General features: G+C 40.9%; 1 protein-coding gene across 1 annotated transcript in view; it reads right to left on the bottom strand.

Annotated features, from left to right (window-relative positions):
• Positions 1-980: 980 nt before the first annotated feature.
• The window catches only part of USP37 (ubiquitin specific peptidase 37), a 33565-nt gene continuing 17111 nt past the window's right edge, over positions 981-17434 (bottom strand). Inside the window, exons 16-24 of the mRNA XM_014888070.2 lie at positions 16557-16622; positions 15499-15649; positions 11483-11735; positions 9374-9540; positions 7498-7558; positions 5283-5398; positions 4385-4454; positions 3762-3900; positions 981-3172 (exon numbers count right to left, since the gene is read on the bottom strand). Coding sequence (XP_014743556.1) covers positions 3085-3172; positions 3762-3900; positions 4385-4454; positions 5283-5398; positions 7498-7558; positions 9374-9540; positions 11483-11735; positions 15499-15649; positions 16557-16622 — 1111 coding nt within the window. The 3' untranslated portion in view covers positions 981-3084. The remainder of the gene's footprint in view (positions 3173-3761; positions 3901-4384; positions 4455-5282; positions 5399-7497; positions 7559-9373; positions 9541-11482; positions 11736-15498; positions 15650-16556; positions 16623-17434) is intronic.

The raw sequence follows: 17434 nt of genomic DNA, 5'->3' as shown, positions 1-17434 counted from the left end.
TCTTTGGCGGGCAATCACAGGGATAATTAGCTCCATTAAAAACAAAGCAGATGAGTTTTTCCCAGCCCCCCTCCCGGATCACGACGTTCCCCACGTGCCTCGTGCCAGGGTGAACCCTAGCAGGAAGTGCTGAGCTGGCAATCAGCCCTTCCTCGAGTGCAGGACTGCAGGAAGGGAAGGAAGATGCACGGGTGATCTTATCTGTGCTGCACTGAGCAGGGCGAGGCCAGGCCACAGGTGTTGCAGAGCTCGGCTCTCTCCTCCCCTCAGTCCCACTCTGCTTCTCCAGTTGGGAAAACAGTCCTTGCTTTCCAAAGGCTCTTTGTGCAGCCCTGCTGGCCAGGGCTCCCCAGGGACCCGCACACAAGCTCCTGTTCACTGACACCAAACTCTGCCCCTCTCAGATTAGAGGTGTAAATCAAGAGCAAATTATTGGTCAGACAACGAAGGAAGCAACAAAAGGAACAGAGGGATGGGAGTTTCTTGAGTTTCTGTGCTGAATCACACTTGCACTAAACTAGGTTGATTCAGAAGTGGGTAATGAAAGAGCTACTACATGTTCAGGGCCCACAAGTAAGCTTCACCTACCTCTACACAAGGACAGGTATCCTACATGGAAGGGCCAACCTTACTGAACTTGCCGCTGCAACAGCGTAATCAGTGGGAATGACACAAGTGGTGGGCAGCACATCTCTTGAGGATTACACACCTGTCATCCTCCCCCCTGCTCTTGGGCAGGGAAAAAGTGGCTTCTGCAAGGAAGGGGCTCTGTGGATTCTCCTGCCCGAGTGAAGGTGCAACTGAGCCATCATATGCCAAACAAAAAAGCTTAAATTATAGTATATGTCTGCAAATTCTTAACGACTAGAAGAACAAGCAAGAACTTTTCATAAAACAAGGAACGCTGGTTTCAAGCATCAGTTTTTGCACCTTGATCCAAACAAACCTGGTTTTAAACAAAAGTTACTGCACTGAAAAAATCAGGCAATGTTTGCTTTTATTATAAATTAACTGGAGTGCAGTGCCTTGTAAAAACAACCTTGCCACCCAAAAAAGCAGAGCTGACTTCTGATACTACAGGAATACCAGTTATTTACAGCACAAGCATAGGATGTGCTTGGGGAAAACAGGTTTGCCCTCTGGACGGAACAGTCCATCACATTCACAGGGTGATCAGTTCAAAGGACAACTCCCACGTCACCACCTCTTCCCATCGCCCAGTATTCAACCAAAATGAGTATTGACAATAGAAAAGTATAATGCTTTGTAATAAATTAACACACACCCACCTCGGGCTGCATCTCACCAGATAAACACTCTACATGTCTTCAACCAAGCCTTTGCTCCTGGCTCAGAGACCAGAAGACGCTGCTGTGACCAGGGCCCCTGTGCTCATCCCACCTAGGGACTGGGAGGGAGGTCAGTCTTCACCACTCCAGGATCCCCCAAGTGCTCGAGGTGTGGAGGACACCACGCTGTCACTCGGGAAGAGGCCCCTGAGGGCAGCGACACACCCTGCCAGGATAAACTCTAGTGTGGAAGTGCCCGTGAAAGGTGCCTGCTGTCTCCAAAATCGATGGTTTTGTCTGCTTTGCTGCAGCCGATTTATTCCTGAGAAACTCCTAATGATAGTTTAAAAAACTCAGAAACTCTCAACGGCAAAAAAGGTGATTTTCTTCTTTTTTTTCCTTAAAGAAGTCTTTCACTTCTAAAACTCAGGCTGCAAAAACTAGAGGCCAAAATAAGAGCAACTACTCTGCTTACAGCAACAACTTCTCTGAAATGAGTAAATGTCAGTGAAAGGAAACATCTAATTAAGCCCCTGCTTAATTAGTGCAAAGGTGCTGAAAAAAAAAAACTTAATAGGCTTCTCCCCCCACTGCTGAAACAAGTTATAAAAGGAGCATCATGTTTCTAAACCCAGCAGAAAACATCACTTCTTCCTAACCATGTTCTGTTAATGAACAAGGGCCTTCCAAAAACTTTCCACCTGGTTTAGTTTCACAGTTTGAGCACTCTTGCACTCCTCAAAAAGGAGAACGGAGACACAGCTGCAGTACAAAGCCTCTTACCCTAGGGTAACACAAGACCATGGTAGGACCACGGTTCAATCACAGAGCAGTTCAAGTGCCAGGTGCTGCATAAGAAGGGTAATGCCAGAATGTTTTTTCCCCTCCCAGAATATGCAGAGGCTGTCGCTCACCTCCTGCCACTGCTCTGTTTGCTCCAGGTACTCAGCTATCCCAGAGTCACACTGGAGCAGCCCTAAGCAACACAGCTCCAGTGTGAAACACAGCACACCCAACGAGAGACCTTGCCTCTCCGAACGGCACTGATGCAACAACCTCGTAGAGAAAATGCAATCAAATAATAGAACTTGCAAAACAAAAGAAGTCACATATATAATCTCACGTCTAAATGGGGATGACAGTAAATGGTGTAAAAAAACAACAGAGCTGCCACCAGGTATCAATACATTCCACAGCACCGACAGTTTGTTTCCTGGAACCGCATGTAAATAGCGGAGCGCTTACAAACCCATGAATGTCACAACGCATCAGCTTGAGTGATTCCAAAATGCCTCTTAGCCAGATCACTGGCAAGAGCCTGCTCAGTGATCTGGCTTTCCAGTGAATATTACTAACACAACACACGCCGGGTTACAGTCTATTGCTTAAATTGCTCTTGGAGAAAAGAAAAAAAGCGCCAAGTGATATGTAAATCTTCGCCACTCACATCTCACAGGTGAATGGGCTTTTAAAGTCGAGTCTCTTTTTGCACTGTTTTTTAAACCAGTTTATGAGCAGCTGTAGTCTTGTGGCTTGTTACAACTCTTTAAGGCTCCATGCTGACAAAATCATTTGAGAAACATAAAAAATTTCACCACAGGAGGGTTGCTCTGGATGTCAAGGTTTAAACACGAAGTTCAGGCCCAGGACTTGCACAGATGGTTCAACAAACCAAGCGTCCCATGTTTCCACCTTTTGTCTCATGTTTTGGCCCTGAGCTGTTTGTTACTCCTGCGTGTCTGGCACAAGTTCAGAATCTTCCTTGCTCCTCAGGAGGAACAAGGTGTTTTAGTCTTCACAGAGGCTGACGAACTGATCTTCCTACTTCCATGCTAAGTGGCTGTGCATTTTTTTCTGTTTCTAGTAACTCGTCGAAAATATCTCTAGAATAGAAGGAGAGACCAACAGTGAAACTTTTGTACAACAACAAACCACTACATAAGATAGTTCTGAGGGAATCAGCAACTGGATTTACTCCACAAACTCAAGCATTACAAATCCTGGCAACGAGAGATGTCTTATCTGACATCTCTAAGCATGAGCAAAGACAGAAGAGGGTGACACAAACCTGCTTCAGTTCTGTGTGCCTGAAAACATATCATTTCTACGTACAAACCTCATTTTGGCCGTGTCCTGAGATGACCATGGCTGCAAGAACACAACTGTTAGGATCAGGGTAAGAGCATTTACAAAAATCACAGCACTTAAGAAAAAAAACAAAGCTCCATTATGATTCCTGGTGTAACACATGCACTGAGACACTGAATCCCGTTCTTAAAATACAATTTAATGCATTTGTTAAAACACTATGTATTATCGACATGCAATCGCACATCTCTGAACTTAGAGCACTTCAATTTCATCATTCTGGAGACATTTTTCATCCCAGCAGAGGACCAGAGGAAGAAGAGAAGCCCACTTCCTCACAATCAGCAGGTAATTTCTAGGACCAAAATTCCCTGAGACACCTACTTGTGCATGTAGAAGAAGATGTATCCGCTTCGGTCTCTGTCACACTGAACGGTGGTCTCCAGAGTTCTAGAGACTTCCAGGTCATTGTAGGTGAACCAGGACTGCTTCTTGATATCATAGACATCGCTGATGTAATGACCTTAACAACAGAATCACAGATTGGTTTGGGGTGGAAGTGACCTCAAAACTCATCCTTCCACTACACCAGTCTGCCCAGAGCTTTCTCCAACCTGGCTTCGAACACTTCTGGGAATGGGGTAGCCACAATTTCTCTGCACACCTTTCCATGCTGCATTTCAACCAGTGAGCTGGTTAGCTAGGTACCCTGGTCCAGCCACCTGTGTCAGATTTAAATGCTAAAAGAGCCTTAAGATCCTGGTCCCTCAATCAGCTGGTAACAAGCACAAGCAATTCTACAGAGCCCATAGGCCGTAGGTTTCCCACGTGCTGTAGTCAGGCACCATGATATATCCCCTACCTGCTCCCCCATCAGCAAGTCATGACAGAAGATCTGCTTTGCTGCCTGAATTCTTCCTTGCAAATAATACTGTTAGGGTAATTCTGCATTACAGATTTTTCAAGCTAAGTAAGAGATGAAGAATAAAATGTGCCATTTTTTTTACCTGAAGATGATGTGCTTCCAATATGGCTGACGATGCTGATGAGACGATAGGAGTGAGGAAGCTCTCCTGTCTGGGAAAAAAAAAAAAAAAAGTACAATTTAAGCTTTTTTCCCCCCACATAGCTTATGGACAAGATGAATTCTACCTGAGATATCAACTTTGGCTACTGTATTCAAAGCTGCAACCCAATGAAGGATTACAGAAATAGACACCCTGGTTCACACCTAACAAGGAGTCCTTCCAGAAGTGGGAAATGTGTATTTAATCTATCAGCAAGCCAATGAACATGGAAAGAAGTGTCTCTGACCTCAGAACAGATGCTGACATGAGCTCTACCCTGCAAAGTTTTCTAAACAACCATTTCCTGAGCAACTTCCACTGATGTCAGAATTAATCCAGCAAATAAACAGAAAAGCCAAAAAGGAAGACCATGCTTACTTCTGAAGTATCAAAGACATACCACTGATAATGGTACAGAGATTTAACAGCTAATACGGGACATGTAGCTCAAATTCTCTTGTCCTGCACCTGTAATGCCAGTGGACAACACCCTCTTTACATGCAGGAAACATGCTCTATTCAATGGCTTTTGACAATTTATTTTTTAATACTCTCTTGACCAGGAAATGTTACTTACAGAGTTCACTGACAATACTGTTAAAGAGAGTTTGTTAGAGGAACTCAGAAGGTCTCTGCAGCTGTTTTGGTTGGGTTTTTAATTTTTTTTTTTTTTTGTAATTAAAATAACACTGTAAGACTTACAGATAGAAATTTTCTATGTTTTCACCTTAGAATATAGAAGATCTTTCTAGCCTCTGCACCTGCTCTGTAAAACTACCTTCAATAATATAAAGAGTAACTATATTTCTCAGTTGGCTTTTGAAATCATGGATCACACCTCAGCATTTCTTTTCAGCTCTTCTGCTTCAGCTTCTGAATATTCCATGTCTAGAACATCCTCATTCCCAGAGTCTTCATCAGAGCCAACGCTGTCCAGGAGAGAGCTGTTAAACTCTAGATATCAAGGAAACAATGATAACTACATGAGAAGCTGTGGACCACACGGATATTTACAACAGGTTGAGGTATATCTACCCACATAAACAAGTGTAATAAAAATTCAAGCTTCACTTTCAAGGAAAATAGAGGATACTGGAATTTCCAAATAAAACCGCTTTCCTTTTCCAACTTGTCGGAGCAACAGTTAAGTATTTTGTAATTAATTTTAGCACCATCTCCCTCTTACTTTTCCAAAAGGCAATGACAGCTGGGTGATAAAAGAGCAGTTAACACTCAATTGGCTCTGGAGCACCAGTGGGCTGCAGACAGGACAGACAGCAAAAGGAGAACAACTAGTCTGGTCAGTGAACTGCAAGTTCCTGCAACGAGAAGCTATGAATTACAGTTTTAACTATAAGTTGCATTAACACAGTGCATTTTTGAATTAAAACTGGCATCAAAATGCTACTGCTGGCAGCAGGCATCTCTTCATTGTTTTCAATGGTAAGAAGGCTGCTCACCACAGGAACTTCCAGTTTGCTTGGCTGAGCAAAATGCACGCAGCTTTCTGTAAAGAGCCGGAAGGCACCACTGCTCCCTGTACATGCTGTTCCAAACTTCCCAGGGCTCTGCAGCTACCCAACTAATTTAAGATTTTGTACAGTTCTCATTAGGAGAAGTAGCTATGCTTTCACCAGTTAAATTAAAGCTATGGAGTCCTGGGTGAATGAGAAGTTGAGATTAACAGAACACTGCTCAGGAATTTTTTCTCATCTGTTTTCAAGAGACTATCACACCAGCTGTGATGGAGCTGTTTTGCCAAAGAGATTCTCACACTGTTTGTCCTGTTAAATCATCAGTAACTGGATTAATATAATCTTCTTGGGAAGTTTACAGACGACTCCCTTACTTAACTGGGAATCCTTTACTGCTGCTTTCCCCACTTCTTTGGGCTGTAGGGTAGACCACAGCCTAGAAACACAGCCACTTGGGTAGGTCTGTGCATGAAGCACCTGCCACAGGAATTGCTAAAGGCCACTTCAACAGTGGTGCCAGGATGACTACTGCTTCTCTGCTTATGGCATCACTGGGATGCTTCATAATGCGACCACCTCTGCATTCAAGGTTATGTACATCTTCTTGAGCGACTGCTTCCTGATGCCTTAAAAACAAGACAGTAGCAAGGAAATGCTTGTGTTGACGTCATGCAACTACAAATCAAGGGGATGAAATACCTCTAGCCTTGAATTCTTCCTGGATATGAATCAAGGAAAACTGGAGAAGGACTGGTCACATAGTTTGCCAGAGCTCAGAGTGAGGGATGCCTAAGCAGCATTCAACTTCTCTTCAGGAGCTGACACAGGTTCATCCAGTAACAACTGAGGGCCTTTAAAAGGCCCTGAGCAACTACAAGTGTCTTAACACAATACTTTGTTATGCCCCCCCCGCCCTCGCCTCTTCAGAGCAGTAATTTTCTCTCAGTTATGCTTTGCTCTGCCAGATTGTATGAAAACCACTTGCATGCCAGCCTCACACAAATGTTAAACGGTGCCTGAGGAGGCCTACAGCACTGTCTGGATTTGGAGGAGACAGATAGTATGTTTTGGGTTTCTTTCTTCACCCTCAACAGCTATATCTTGCAGTGAGGTCTGTCCCCCTCCCATCCCATATCTGATAGAAACAGCACTGATTCATTTTTCCAGGCAAGGTTAGGGCATTCATTAATCAACCCTAAAATACCAATGCAAGTAACAAATAATCCTTATGTTCTGACTAGGGCCATTAGCATGCTGGCTTTGCTGGGAATACAAAGTTTCATGATCCACTGTGCTTTCTCTATGCGTTGCTTATAATGTATTACACACATCTCTTTATATATCCCTACATCTAACTAAAAACTCAAAAGACTGAAGTAAGTAATTTTTCAGTTTAAGTTTTTCCTGGCATTTGCTTTCACAAGCAAGAACAAGAAAAACTGACCTTGAGTGCCAAACACAACAAAGTACACACCAAAAGAACATGAATCCCAGCTGTCTTGCTGACAGTCAGGAGCTGCACTCATACACAAATATTAATTTTCTCTCAAAAGCTGGAAGAACTTAAATAAGTTTCACCTTGTAGACTTAATTCCGTGGCTCGTTTGAGGTCATCATCCTCTTTCTGTTCTCGTGCCTCCTAATGGGGAGAGAACAAAACTTAGCTCATTGAGACATTTCACTGTTTAAAATTCCTGTGGTGCTCTTTTTCCATTGAAACTGCGCTGCTCTGGTTTCTACAACAAACTTGACATTGTAAATTAAAGGTTCTGTGTGAAGGAATGTTTGCAACCACCGAGAGTCCAATGTTCCCGTGCAACAGAACCTGGGACAAACCTTCATTAAGGCTTGTCAAAGCTCCTGAAGTTTGGTATGCAGCAGAGCAAGTCTCCAGTAACACCGAATGCTTTCCCTGGATCATTAATTTGAGAAGTATCTGAATGAATTTGCAACCCTGTGCTCAGGAAAGCTGTCACTTACACACAAAGCTCCTCACACTTTGGCAAAATTTAGTCTACTTCTGACCAAAGCCAGCTGAGGACATGGCCATTAAATCCTGACAGATTTTGTTATTTTTAAGCCATTTGAAAGTGGAGCCAATGGTTGTATGTAACAGGTGTAATCCACAAAGGTAGTATGCAAAAAGACACCACTCAACAACCAGGTATTAAAAATATTACCATGACCAAGAGCAAAGAAACCTCAAGTCAACAAACACTTCTAATGTTTGGATAATATCATGGCCCTATTCTTCCCACCACTCCTGAAAGCCCAAAGCTACAAGAAGCCAGTCAATAATACTTCATGAGCTGGCTTCTTAATATAGAGTTTGAGTGCTTTCAGCACACCTGAATGCAGCACCCCAACTATGTATTTCAAATCAAGATAACCACAGCTACTGCATTTCCATGCCCAAACCATTAGAATAGCAGATTTTTGCTTCAGAACTGTAGCAGTAACACACTCAAAGGGCAGTTTTACATTATTAGCATGAGGCCTTTTATCTCACTATTTCTAAAGGATTTGGGAATCTTTGTTAAACTACTGAGCACTGATGAATCAAAGCTACATCTGGTATGAAACATACCAATCAGCACCTTATAATGAGTAATGGGAGAGAAAAAAAATCCAAGAGCCATGGAAACATCAGATCTCATAAGGAAAACCATGACAGCTTTGGTATTAATAGAGAGCCGACAAGGGCACCTATTTAAAGGAAGATCTGGCTCAGTGCTTGCTTTATTCTCTGCTGCTTGGTTAAACTTGTAGAAATCAGTTACATGTCTTGCAATCCAAGTGGAATACAGATAGTTAGCACACAACTCAAGAATCCCCTTCTTTCCAAGCCTAATTTAAAGGACTTGTTTTTAACTAAATTTTTTGGGATCCTTTTTCTGCTTTACTAACAGGGAAGGATCTCAAAGGCTCAATTCCTTTATTCTTCACTAAGCATCCCCTATTCACTAGCACCAGAAACACACCTAGGATAGACACATCTTTGTCCTGACCTGACATGGCCATTCTTAGCCTTGTCTTTGAATGGCCTCTTAATTGAATCTTGACAGGACACACTGCAAGAAACAACTGCCAGAGAAGCTTAAGATGGGCTGGGATCTTGATGTCAGAGAGGACGAATTTAGTTGAGGTTATCATAGCTTTTAATATATTGTGACAAACCAGTGCACAAAAGTGCATGGGGAGCTCTGATAAATCTGTGGGTCTGTGATGTGATCAACAGTTTTCAAAGCACTTAAAAAATGTGCCCAGATGTATTCAGCATCATCACTCTACTGACACTGGAGCTAGAAGAAACCTAACCTTTTTCCATTTGGTTATATAAAAAAAAAAAGCAGAATAATTGCTTTGCAGTTGCTGCTTGAATGCAAGCTTTTGCTTTAGTTTTCAGGTTTCCAATGTTAGGGAAGACAACTTAAGGAAGCAAACTATTTCTTACTTGCTCTTGAAGGCTTTGAGCCAGTGCCTGCTGAAGTTCTTGTTCTTCCCTCTCTCTCTCCATATCATACTGCTGCAGCCAGTCAACCTCCCCTTGGGAGCCTTCTGGAGTTTTGTTTTCCTTATTCTCATCAAAATCTTTAGTTATCTCAGTGAAATTGGCAGGACCTGAGGAATCACAAAGCACAGTTTATACTTTCCTGGATCTTCCGTTTGTTACCAGCTAAGTTCTCTTTAAATCACCACAATCCTTGCAGCATAGTGACATCTATTGACAGGGAGCTCACCTGGCATGAAACACCCACACGAGTCAAACGGAAAAAGCTCCAAAGCACAGTCTTATACTCATTTTAACTGGTGCAAAATGAACCATTTGATTAATCCCCGAACCTGTTCTCTTCTTAGCTTTTTATGTTCACTCAGAAACAGCAAGTTTAACTACAGAAGTCACACATCACTAGGTTTCTGCAGCCATGAATTTCTGAATTTCTCTATAAGAAACCATGGATTATAAAAATTTACATTGCATATTATACCTCAGAGTACTACAGATGAAGCCACAATAAAAGCCAAACCAAATGCAAGATGAAAAAAAGCACAAATCTCAAGCACTGTTTAAATGTGCTACTTTTAGCTTCAGCTAAGAGCCTCAGTCTTGTGGACACTACTTACAGCTTTAAAGGTGCATGAAGATTATAACTTTTTAGTTCACTTTTGAAGTAAACACTTCGGCAGAAGTGCTTTACAAAACATCTGAAATGAAAATTCATTCAACTGCTGTATACATTTCTGCAGTTGCAGGACACTTTGATTCTTGCTTGCAACTAAGAAAGCGTCAGAACTTGCTTCAACAACTATCAGGCAGCAGCATGTGAAACTTCATGGTTTTGTCCTGGGCAAATTTCAACATCTGATTAGTTATTAACAAGGACAATACAAGGCACTTTCAGTTTCTGCAAACCCTCAAACACAGGACCAACAGCACCAGAATCATAATCCATCAGTCTAATCCTTTTAGGATGAAAAAACTCCAGAATTTATTACATGAACTTTGAAAATTTCTAATGTAAGTTCTGTATTTCTTCTTATATTGAACACATAGTTTTTGCTTAAGAGTCACAAAAGAGCCTTCAAATAATTACACTGAACTTTCCAAAGAAATCCTGGACAGAAATATGTTTATGTGGCCACATTGTAATCACAACTCTCTCTCACAACACCATAAGCAATGTTACTGTATAAAAAGGGGGGCACAAAGAAGGCTGATCACATGCATAGTATACAGTATTATTTTTATTCACCTCCTTCCACCATCAAGCCTGGCAAGACCTGTCCATTGAATCAAGTGTCAGTTTTGATAACAGTGGTATATTCTGTTGTTGATTAACCTCCTGGCTCTTAAGAGGACAGGAGCACATTGTTGATCTCTTTTTCCATGGTAGTGCAATTAAAAATCCAACCAAAACCATGTAGCACACAATTAATGATAAACCACTCATATTTCCTTCAGCTGGCTAAAGGAAAACTCAGCTTCCCCACGCTGAGATGACACAGGCTCCTCCTTGTACTTAACCAAGTCTCTCTGTCAGAGGCCATAATTCACTTGAGTCTCTTAAGCTTAGAAGTCTACTCACATAAAAAGCTTTAGAAAAAAATACAGATATAGTTAAATTCATTAGTAACTAGTGACAAAATAGCTGCATTTTATGAAGGCATTCTAGTCTTATGCCATGTGAACACTGCTACTGTGGTGCCCAGGCTACAACAGCTAAAGAAATGAAAATACTTTCTGCTTATGGAAGAATCAGCTCTAGACATGGCCAAATATTAGGAAATTGAATTGTCTGGCACAGGAACCCGTGAAAGCATGTGTTAATCAAGAGAGGAACAAAATGGAAATTAACTTTGAATAATGGAGGTGACAGACTGACAGGAAAATACATTTTCGGTTTGATGAATTAAATGCTTTATACACAGGAAAGTTATAAAGTTTAAGTTCCTAAAACTCTGACTTGCATCCAGTTCCTACCATCAGCCATTACAAACCTGATGTTATCAGTAACCTGCTTTAGCACACTAGAGTCCAGTTAAGATCATTACCTTGCCTTACCTGAGTCTAATACTGTTTTGGGTTTCTCCATCTCCATAGATTCCAGGTTTTCTGGCAATTCCTGAATTTCATCATCTCCAAAACCGGTGTCTGGGCTGCTTGTGGGCTTATCTTCATCATGGCTCAGAGACAGAGAAGCTTCCCTTTTGCTAATTTCTAAGACAGCTGCTAGCAGCTCATCTTCACTCATCCCATCAAAACCAGCATTACCCAGCTCGGGTTTATCACCCTCCATTTTACTTCTTTTTGAAGCCTAGAGATGAATGGAGTTATGATTAAGTCTTTGAATAAACAGGTATGTAACATCAGTTTTACATTTCAGTGGAGATTTTTTTTTATTAACCTCAGGGAGTGGGAGCTTGGCACTGTCAACATTCAACATTGTTACATGAAATTTAGTGGAGAGACAGCCTTTGTAGCAACACTTACTCCACAGAATAATATTTAAATATACTCTATAACCAGTTTTTAGAGGCTTTGTGGATTAACATACACAAGATAACTCTTCCCTTCTCCTTTTCCTTCAAAACATGTTTCCCCTTTAGGTTCTGATGAATTCTCAAGCCTCTGGCAAGTCAATGCTAAGATATAAGCAGGGAAATTGCGAGTTTGTTAACAAAGGATGAAGCAGCAACATGAGAGTAACTGAACTCAAATACAGGGATGGAAGAATAGAAACTGAAATTGAGCTGGTATGAAGAGTAGTTAAGACCAGGTTTTGTGCTGCAGATTTGCCATATGAAATCTCAACGTGAGTAGAGGGAAGTGGGCAAGACTTGCAAAGCAAGTAAGAAAACAGTTAAACAGGGAAAGGGGGAATTATTCTTTCCCAAGGAGAACAGAATGATTTGCAATTGGAAGAAAGAAAAATCGCCTTAGTCTTCACCTCAATTTTCCTTTTTATAGTTCATTTTCCTAAAGCTGATGCTCATCAACTCCTACACCACCGTGATTTGCAAATAATATATTAATTTAAATCATTTTGATATTACCTTTTAATCAGGAGGTTAACCTCCACGTATGCATGTTTACACAATTACACTATTTACCATATGCTTAGAACTTCTTTTCCTATATTATGTTAAAAATGAGGTAAGATAGTTTCTATTAAAATATACTTATCCAGGTCTTATTCAAAACTGCATTAGGATGGATCCCAGGAATTTGTTAAAATGAACAAAATTATGCTTCTACTGCTGCTTTTTACTCAAATACAGCAAACATTTTGTATTAAAACTGCCTTATCAAACAAGATTAGCAAATGAATTAGCCAACTAAACTGCTTGTTCTAGACACGTTGCCCTCCAAGAATTAGAAGTGACAAATTTAAACCTCTCTCCTCACAGCTATTTATGCACTGAGTAAGTAGAGTACCTGCTTTTTAAGCTTTCTGATTTTTCTCTCTCTGCACCTGTAGGCTACCAACATCAAAACTGGTTTAGCTCTTCAGCAAACCCTAGTTCCAGGCTCTCTGCCAACAACTACCACTAATTCAGTGGCTGGACTTTAAAGACTTGGCAGCATCTGTGCATTATTTGAATACAACTTTTCTACTAGACATTATTTGCATAGATTTTAAATAGCTTAGGCTCTAAGAAAGGCTGTTTTAAGTAAGCAATTTCAAGAAGTCCTTCAAATACTACTTCATCTGCAGAAGCAGAAATCACAGGAGTTGCAGTCCTGCCCTGTTTAGCTGGATAACTGCTATTTGCCCCTACCACCCAGTGCCACATACAGATGCTATTCCAGCTGTTCTCCCACACAGCAGGGATATTTCACAAGGAGTGCCTGGCAAGGGATGTGCTGGCCAGACAAAGTGACCAGCAAGCCCTTAATGCAACTGCATCCACAGCTCTTTTGAGAATCATACCAAGAGAAATGGTGCAGCAGCAGTACTGCCACTTCCAAAAACCAGGACCAGTCTCCCAGGACAACACTGAGAAGGTCAGAGAACCTGGTTAATGGTAACAGACAGTTGGTCAGGCCTGTGGTTGAGAAGTGGCCAATATGCATGGCCACAGAATAAAATCATTTATGTATATATATCATCTCTTTCCCACAATAGGCTGTAAAGCCTGTAATTAATTTGTTATTCAAATTAGTATGCTTTATTCCCACAAATTCTGCACTTATAGGGCTGGTGCAGCAGAAACTACCTACTCTTCCTCACAAACAAAACTCCAGGAAGAATCAGTTAGGACAGTTGGAAATACCTTTTTTGTATGTAAGAGAGACTTCAAAGACAAGTTTGTTTCCTTCCCCCAGCTGCAGCCAGGCATAGATGTGTCATGCAGGACAGCAGTTGCAAGACCTTAAGCAAAGGGTTTTCTGTGTTTTCCCACAGTAATCCATTCCATCTCTACATATCCTGACCATCAGGAAGTGTTCCCTAATATTTAATCTAAAAATTACTGTCTGCAATTTAGTCTATTACTTCTTGCTCTATCCACCACAGGCAAAGAAAACAGTTCAACTGTTTCTATTCTAACTTCTTCCCTTTCCTTGAAGAAGCCTTGCTTGTTCTTCTTTAAACTAAAGACCAAACTGAAGACCACTTGCCTGCTCTCTCTCAAAGTCTTCCTTTCTAGATCTCTGACCATTCATGTTCCTTTCCTCTGGCCCCTCTCCAGTTAATCTATAATTTTGTTTCACTCCAGAGCTCAAAGATGGATACAGAACTCCAGCTAAAGCTCAATTCTGAGGAAAAAAGGAGGGTTACTTCACACAAGGTGTATGTATGCTATGGCTCTGTCTAGATACTTCTACTTTCAACCTGGCTGACCTTGTGATTGACCATCACCTGTCATGCCCTTTCTGAAGGCCCACTGCTTTCCCAGTTGTTCTCATCCCACATTTATAGTCGATTAATCCTGATAAGATTAGCACCTTTAGCCTGTTACTACTGAACAACCTCTCCTATTTTTATGCAGTTTCTCAGATTTGTCAAGATCATTCTTATCTGTAGTTCTGAGCTTCATCAAACTGGAAGCTCTTCCCAGCTCTGGATCTTCTAAAAATTTTATACTTAGTACCTGTCATTTATTAAATACTGGGTCAGGATCCTTACTTGGTTTGATTTTCCCATCACATCAGAAAGTGTAGATATCTTCCTCTTGTTACCTACTGCTTTCATCCGGATTTATATCTGTCCCTTAATACCATAATCAAGGCCACAAGCCTCTGCTTGATTTAAAAAACCCTATAAGCACTGTCAAAAACTTTAGTGAAGCAAAAACTTTATAGAAGTAGAGATTCAGGAAACTTGTCCTAAGCACTAGGCCTGCAGCACTCTAAACAGAAGAAAGTTGTATGGCAAGATTATCCTCTAAGCTGCTTCTATTCCCTTTTGGGTCATCATTTCTTCCCACACAACTCATCTACCTGTTAATACACTGCCCTGACAGAGGCAAAAAAAAGTATCTTGGCAGCATTGACACTAGTCACAAGGAAAAGCTCAAAGGCAATTTGAAATTAACTGTGCCATTACACCAATGAACTTGGTCTCTTCACACTTCTATATGTCCGCCTCCAAAGACTGTTAGCTTCTGATTCTAAAAAGCCTTTTAAAAGCCACACTTGAAAGAAGACACAGATTGGATGTCATGATATTCCCTCAACTGAGTATTTTGCTTAGCCCAACTTGTACTGGATCTAATTTAATCAAGGGCTTTACTGCATACTTTTATTATTGACAGCACATAATACTTCAGCCCAGGAACATTATTAGTGGAAGTTACCCAAAGGACTGACCAAACTGCTAAGCAGCTGGTATACATAACCTGAAAACTCAAGTTCAATTGCAATGCAATTACTTCTGTTCCCAGTGGGAAGCCAAGACAACTGCAGAGAGAGGTCAATTAGCAAAGCACTCCCTTCCGGCACTGCAGCGCTAATTAGGAGGAAAAAAAAAACTTCATCTGACATAAATTTCACTCAGTTTATGCTAAAAAAAGCACACAGCAGACATGAGCACATACAGGATCTAGTACATGAACGTTTGTGGGTTTTTTCCTTACCTTTTCTGGCTCTTCTTGCAGTTGTTGCTGATCTCTACTCTGTATGTTACACAACCTTTGGCTATGGGCAACAGAACGTTTCAATGGCTCATCATCGCTGTCAGAATCTACAAAGAGTGCTGCAGAGCTCTTTGACTTGAAAGTATATTTTCTGTAAATTAAAAACAAGGCTATAGAACTTCACAGCATTGTAGTATCATACAAACACATCTCAAAGCAACTGTTGAAGCAGTGCTTTCACACTGTTCAACTGGGGAACAAAGTGCTACAATGACAATTTATTAATATGGCAGTCAAGGTTTTCAGAAAAGCTTTATTTTTTGGGGTAAACTGACATATCTACTTGAAGCCTGTAATAATGGCTTACAGCATTAAAAGTAACTAAGTGTATGGCTCTTGCTTTTAAGGCCAAGGATTCTGCACTTTATTGCCTCACAATCCCAGTCTGAACTCATTTGAAACAAGGCCACATTAACACACAGAATTTGGCATAAGTCATTTGACTTGAGTTTTTAAAGTTGGACATAGGACTTCTCACAACATTAGCCAGATATAAAAAGTATAAAAATGCAACAATTTTTCATTTTTCCTGTGTTCCATTCAGATAAATTCTTGCTTCTTTAAAACAGAAGAGAAAGGAGTCTGAGGAAGTCACGATTTCTGTTCTGTTAGTAGATCTGGTCTTTAAGCATCCTTCAATACAAAACCATCCAGTGTGATACCACATTTTTCAAAGTATCAAAAACTGGCTGTCTAATGTTTGCAAATAAACTTAAGGAGACAACCACCTGTTCCCAAAACACCCATTTTGGCTCCACAGAGTCAGAACAAAGAGCTAGATTGCAGAAGTAGAAATCATTTTGCTTCTTAAAACAAGGCAAATTGCACCACTGATGTTAATTTCAGCTACCATGTAACACCAATAAAACTCAAATATGAAAAAAAGACAGTAGCTGAAATAATTTACAACACAAAACCCAGAAAATCTAAAAATGCCTAGAAACTATGCCACAAAACCCCAGGCCATTGGACATGAGCATCTCAGAGCTCTAACTCACCTACAAGGCGTGGAAGTGCTTACAGTACAGGAATTCACCATTTGGGAGGCTTTCAATGGGCGGGAACTATTAAAAGAGCAAAATATTTATTGCAGTAGTTACAGTCTTTAAAAAGTAAGCATTTACTCGTCTGCTATGCATGCAAATTCATGACCAAAAGGACAAGCAGAATACCATTATGTACTTGCTAATTGCTTAGATTTACAGTAATAACTTCATCACACTATAAATAAACAACAGTTGTTCAAAATCATGTATAATCCTTTAAACTTGATTCACTTCTTGACGATGCACCCTTAGGGACCAGCTCACAAATTAAAGGCTCTTGGTTCCCATGTCAGGATAACTCATTCCTTTATATTTTATTCCCACCAACACTTGAGTTCCTGCTCCCAAACCACAGTCTCCTGCTGTTTTCTGGATCAGCCAGTTTTCTGACATATCACACATCTTAATTTCTCCTGCCTTACCTAGATTCCTTTGAACCAATTTCCTGCTCCATTTAATCCTTTCATGGGCTCCTCCAAGTCCATCACTATCACTACACATCTATCAAACAGATGTAGCCAATGTAGAAATCTTTTCTAATCTTCCCCCTAAACCAGGGTTGTTTCTCTCCAGCCTAGTTCCCCTTCCACTCCCTAGTCAATCACAATGGTTTCCATGACTGAAAAAAACTCCCAACATTGGAAAAGCTATTTCCAACCTATTTTCAAGTATTGCTGCTCTGGTTACCATAAACTGTTGTGTTCGAGATGTCTACTGTTAAAACAAATTAATGGAAAATATCCACTTACATCTCAAAACACCATTAAACACTTGGCACAACACCTGCTGACACTGCTGAACATATGCTCCAGATGTGTCCTAGCTCACTA

This window comes from Sturnus vulgaris, chromosome 7 (genome assembly GCF_052056855.1).
Source record: "Sturnus vulgaris isolate bStuVul1 chromosome 7, bStuVul1.hap1, whole genome shotgun sequence".
In the NCBI taxonomy this organism is placed as follows: Eukaryota; Metazoa; Chordata; class Aves; order Passeriformes; family Sturnidae; genus Sturnus; species Sturnus vulgaris.
The sequence above is the reverse complement of the archived record's forward strand: the minus strand, read 5'-3'. Positions and strand labels throughout refer to the sequence as shown.